At 44.8% G+C, this 5,744-nt stretch overlaps 1 protein-coding gene across 1 annotated transcript; it reads right to left on the bottom strand.

Annotated features, from left to right (window-relative positions):
* Positions 1–5,455, bottom strand: C10H2orf69 (chromosome 10 C2orf69 homolog). The gene is made up of 2 exons (XM_064434008.1): positions 5,121–5,455; positions 1–3,484 (listed from the first exon to the last, which is right to left on the bottom strand). Exons 1-2 carry the CDS (start codon positions 5,424–5,426, stop codon positions 2,645–2,647), a joined length of 1,146 nt encoding a protein of 381 aa, XP_064290078.1. The 5' UTR covers positions 5,427–5,455; the 3' UTR covers positions 1–2,644.
* Positions 5,456–5,744: the final 289 nt, after the last annotated feature.

Here is a 5,744-nt window from a genome sequence, read left to right as displayed (position 1 = left end):
TAAAGCTTAATCCACAAAACTGCACATTCCTTGTTTAATGGTTTTATACTCACATCAAAGTGGTTTCACCCATTAGAAATAGTTTATTTTCTACATAGTTTGCAAAATTTATTTTTAGCATGCATTGTAATGAATGACAGAGGCACATTCCAACAGAGTACTACAGCTGTTTAAAGAATGAAAAACAACCAGTCAGTTTTCCCTCCACAACACGAGGTCTCATAACAGGATTAGTTTTACAACAAAGTGCCTATTCTTCAAAGTAATGCAGAACACTTGAGCCTATTTAACAGTTATTGTAGGCAGCCTCCATCAAACAGGTTAATATTGTTTTAACAGGACAGCCATCCAGAAACTTTTGAAGACAATGTCAATATTTTAATAGCTATTTCCAAAAGCTTGCAGCGATGTAGTTCTGATGTTTTGGCAGGCACAGAATTGTTTAGAAATTGGTCTCTGATCTGCAGTGTTATTGGACTGGGCAAGTGTTAGCACACCCAACTTAGCCTAGTCAGTCTGAAACTGAGGGAGCAAAAGCAATAGAAAGTTCTGGGGGTTTTGTTGGTTTACTCATTAAAATACTATTTTGTAAATGGATGGTTAAATATATTTCAAGCCATTTGTAGGCTTTCTATAAAAACCACTTCTTTAGGTGACCCATATTTCCTTTACAGAAAAAATTCTTCACACATGCCGCTAATGTTATCCAAAGGTCCATAAAGGGGATAAAATGTTCCTTGAAACACATTAAAAGTTGTTATAAGCCTATTAAGATGGCAATCAACAAATGGGATTGAATGAAATCTCCAAGAAACAGCCTCCAAGAAATTTAGTTCCATAAAAAAGCAGATGGAACTAAATTTCAGGTTCTTTACAGTTTGTTTGCATGTTGCACTTTGCTTCATCAATTACAATAGATTTCTTTTGATGAACTAGGTACATTAATCTAATTATTAGCAATAGAGTTCTCTTTCAAATTGTAGGGTCCACACTGTATGCATAAAACTTTCTATCACCCTTAATATTTTGAGTGTTAAGAAAATTTTCTTCGGAGTACAACACACTTTCCCCATTATTCAGTGATCACTGATATGCACAATTTCTGCCAAAAGTTGTCTACAGGGAACCTTGTAAGTTTTAATGATGTCAACAGAAGAAACTTCCTTTCCACAGTGTAAGAGTCACAGAAAACAAGGAGCAGGGCAGAGATGTCACCAAGCCATCAAACATAGAACCAAAGTTCAATAAAATGCCCTTTTTCAGAACTTAGCCACAATTGTTTGTGTAATCTTCGCAGTGTTTTGCTAACTTACTTTTGTATTCCTATACTTCCAGGAAATCCAAAACCACTTGGAGTTACTGGTTCATTGTTAATGGCTGCAGCTGTCTTTAAGAATGATTCTAAGCTTTGTAGCTAAATGGGAAGTTACTTGCAACAGTAGAAAAGTTCCATTAATATCATAATTGTCCATCTTTCAGTATTTCTTTCTTAAGTACACTCAGGTTTGGTGTCTGAACCAGATTACATCTTGTGTATCAAATCTGGCTGGCTTTGTATTTAGAGGAATTTTTTCTGTAGGGAAAATTAGGCTCCAAAAATAAGGTTTTTGGATGGCTCTAGAAGCAACTACTGCAGAACCGTTTAAAGGAGATAATAGATATTAAAACAGAGGCATTTTGAAAGAGCTACAGTCAACACAGTCTGAATTTTTTTAATGCAACTTGTAATTTATGGCTTGATTAAGAGCCACATCAATGCAGCAATTACCAAGTAAAACCTTGCCACCCCAAGGTAGGGATGTCACCTCTTGATGTGACAATAAAGGTATTACTGCTGGTCCTTACAGAAGTTAGCAAAGCAACAGCAAGGTATATTGAAACATGAACAAGCTACACACTAATCAACAATCCTGGTTACTTAACATGGCTACATCACAATTTTTAAGCCCCCAGGTGAAATGGCTGTTCACTAGCAGATACTACACAATTAATTAATCAAACTTTAGAGTGACAGAAATGGCAAGGTGCACATAAGGAAGAGAAATGCATTGGCACTATTATTCCAAAGGTGAGTATTTCTGACTTTGTTCCAAACAGGAGAAACGTTACAAAACTGGAAGATTTAATTACCTAATTAAACAGGTCTCTGCAAAATACATAACTAACATTTTTCTTACAATCAACTTCCTTAAGCCAAAAAACTAACCTTACATCTCTTATTCACAAAAAGCAATAATTTTAGCCCTAGAAGCCACTCAACTGAAGTATCTACACATCTGAAATTCCCAAGTACTTTAAAGTCCCATTAAATGCAGTATATGATATTAGACATCCAGGACTAAAAATTCTGCCAACGGTTTAAGAATAAACATTCACATTTAACAAAAAAAACCCCAAAACATGTATAGGATTGTTCTTCATGACACTTTTTTCCAGGAATCAAAAAACAACATCTGTTATAGTTTTGGGGTCCCAATAAGCCTTTTTAATCTACACAAATTTATATATGGTATCTATTAGCAACACAGAATTGATTTAGTATTCTGTTTAGAAAGCATCTGCTCAAAGCTGAAAATCCAGATGACAACATTAACAGTGTTAAAAGTGCTTCTACAAAGAATATACTGTTCATATACATACAGTCTCAAAATACTTCATGAACTCTGAAATGGTTGTCTAAGGAGGGAACTTCATCAGCAAAATGCAGTTGATCATTTATTTCCACCCCAAATTCTTCAAGTATCTGTACAAATTTCTCATGCTCTCTCCCAATCCATGACCTCATTGTGTCAAACACTTGGTACGGTGTAACGTGGGCATGAACTTTAATTCCTGTCTCTGCAAGTTCTTTCAGCATTTCAGGGTAAGTAACCCAAGTGTTGCTTCCTCCCGAGTGACCACCATCCAGCCAGTAAATTGCTTTTATGTTTTTTAAGAAGGCATCTGTATTCTTGTCTTTTTTGGCTTCCTTCAACTCATAAAGCAGCTGGTTCAGAACCACACAACCTTTACTGAAGCCAATCAAAGTAAACGATGCTGCACCTACAGCAGAGGGTACCATGACGTTCCCAGCAGAATTATTAGAGCATTCACAATCTCTCTCCCTTTCTTTGGACGAGCAGCCATTTGTTGTAGGAACAGACTGCGGCTGTGATTTACAAGCAGCTATTTTTGCATCCTTGCTGACACCGTGCACGTTTTTCTGGGACAGCAGAATATTCTGAGAGAGTCTGAATGCATTAACCAGCAAAGCGTGGAGATGCTTGAAAGCTCCAAAGTCAGTGCTGTGCTCTGGTGCTCCAAACATGTTACTTGTCACAAAATTGTCATAACAACTGAATTTGTGCAGGTGCATTCGAGAACACTTTATGACCCAAATAAAGCTGTTGGGGAACCGGCGAGCGAGTATGGTAGCAACATTTTCAAAACTCCAGCGCTCCCACTGAAAGTTTTCTGGGTGGCAAGACATGATGTCATGATAGTTCTGAAAAATTAAAAAAATAGAAAAGATGCATTACTACATTGTGAAAAGATTCAGCTCCAATGTACTCCTATTTAGAAAGGAGAAAAGAGTCCCTTTTGCCAGAAAGAACTGTAAAAATCCCCATGCATTAGAGGCTCCTACTTTCCAAGTTAGCAGAACAAGAAACACATAAAAGAAACTGGTATATTTTGACTTGCTTCCTTTAATACTTTTACCACATATTTTTAATACCCCCAAGATCAATACAATGAAGTCAGCACATGAAAATATTCATACTTTTTGTTGACTTCACACATTGAAGTATTATTCAACTTAGTATGACACATAATTTTACTGCATTATCTCTATCTACGGAAATACTCATTATCTTACTACAAAACAAAAACAGACTTAAAACTTTATAGCAAGTTTTCTGGATTTTATACAGAAACAAAAATATCCTCCCCTCTCATTCACCTGCAGGAAATTTTTATTGCCTTGTTCACATCCAAAGAGGGCAAAGATGGAAAGAAATTAATTCCCAAGTCATGAAAGAACCTTATGTCTGAAATCTTAATGGCAAAGAATACCAGTTCATTTATTTTACTAAGAAATAATGAAGCCGTATGCAAGAACAGCAATCAGACAAATCTTCATAGGCTATCCCAATCCTTAAAATAAAAACACACAAAATTTTGCATCTTCACCTGACAGAAGGGAAAGCCTTTTCCCTTGAAGAAGAAGGCACTACCCCTGCTTTTGAGAAGCAGTAATGACAATTGAGATTAGCTGGCTACCAGAACATGTTATGTTAGAATGGTCAACCAAGTGCTTGGGGACAGCACTTCAGAGTCTCTGTAACTTCTTGCCAACTCCAGAGACCACAGGACAGGCTGAGAAAGCGCCAGTGCCTGTTGAGTCCCCAAAGGGCAGTGTCTGGGATGTCCATACACCTGCATAGTGCTCTGCCTGGGGAGGATAACCGGGCACCTTAGGGTTTTGTTGTCCTGTCTCCATTGACATTCCCTGCCACACTTCCAGACACTGCCACCCCTGTCACTGTCCCCCTCAGGCTGTGTGTCCAGAGAAGGGCAGTGGGGCTGGTGAAGGGGCTGGAGCACAAGTGCTGTGAGGAGCAGCGGAGGGAGCTGGGGGTGTTCAGCCCGGAGAAGGGCAGGCTCGGGAGGAGGGAGCCCTTATTGCTCCCTCCAAGTCCCCGAAAGGAGGGGAGCCAGATGGGGTCGGTGTCTTCTTTCAGGCGACAACAGGACACAGCTTTAGGTTGTGCCAGGGGAAGTTTGGGTATTAGGAAGCACGCTTCGCAGAAAGAGTGACTGGATATTGGAATGGATCGCCCAGGAGGTGGTGGAGCCGCCGTCCGTGCAGGTGTAGAAGGAGACTGGACACGGCACTCAGCGCCAGGGTCCAGCTGACCTGGTGCTGTTGGTCACAGGCTGGACTCGGTGATCTCTAACCTCAGTGAGGACGCCTCTGCTCCCCTCCACTACTGCTCCAGCTGAGGTGGCCGGAGGGCCGTTCCCGCTCCCCGCGCCCGGCCCTGCGGGGCACCGCGATGCTCCGGGAGCCGGGCAATGCCCGCCCGCACGGCCCTGCCGGCTGCGCCGCTTCCCCGCTCCCGCCCCGCCGCCGGCCCTACCTGCACGTCCCCCGGGAAGTACACGACGTGGTGCTGCGGCGAGGGCGCCGGGCCGCGCGGGGCGGGCGGCGGCAGCAGCAGCAGCTCGTTGGTGCGGTGCGGCTCAGCGCCCGGCACCTCGGGCAGCCGCAGCCAGGGCGGGCTCAGCCGCGCCGCGGAGAAGCCGCCGCCGCTGCCGCCCGCAGGCCCCGCGGCGCAGGCGGCCGGCGCCCCGCAGAGGCTCATGGCGCTGCCCAGGCACAGCGCGGCGGGAGCGGCGAGCCCCCGCAGCAGCGCGGCGGCGGCCGAGCGGCAGCGCCGGCTCATGGGAGCGCCGCGCCTGCGCGCCGCCCCCGGGCCCGCCCACCGGCCCCCGCGGAGGGACCCGGCTGGGGGCGTCGCACGTGCGCCCGCCCCGCGATGACGTCACGCGGCCGTTCAAAAGGCGGCGGCGGGAAGCGGGTGCGCTCGCGCCGCGCGCGGGGCGGCCCCTGAGCCCTGAGGGGGCCGGGCCGGCGGCACCGCCGCGGGGTGCGCGCCTGTGGGACTTGCGGCACCGGGGGGCATAGCGCTCCGCGTGGGGCAGTTAGCTTCCAAACCGGACGGTATGTGCCTCCTAAAGGTGCTGGTTGTATTAAAGAAAAA

The sequence above is a fragment of the Passer domesticus genome, chromosome 10 (genome assembly GCF_036417665.1).
Source record: "Passer domesticus isolate bPasDom1 chromosome 10, bPasDom1.hap1, whole genome shotgun sequence".
Taxonomy (NCBI): domain Eukaryota; kingdom Metazoa; phylum Chordata; class Aves; order Passeriformes; family Passeridae; genus Passer; species Passer domesticus.
The sequence above is the reverse complement of the archived record's forward strand: the minus strand, read 5'-3'. Positions and strand labels throughout refer to the sequence as shown.

Excerpts from the sequence above, each read along its gene's own strand:
- C10H2orf69 (XM_064434008.1), bottom strand. The coding sequence starts at position 5,426 with ATGAGCCGGCGCTGCCGCTCGGCCGCCGCCGCGCTGCTGCGGGGGCTC. Across the intron at positions 3,485-5,120 it reads ACTTCCCGGGGGACGTGCAG|AACTATCATGACATCATGTC; the intron begins GTAGGGCCGGCG and ends TTAATTTTTCAG.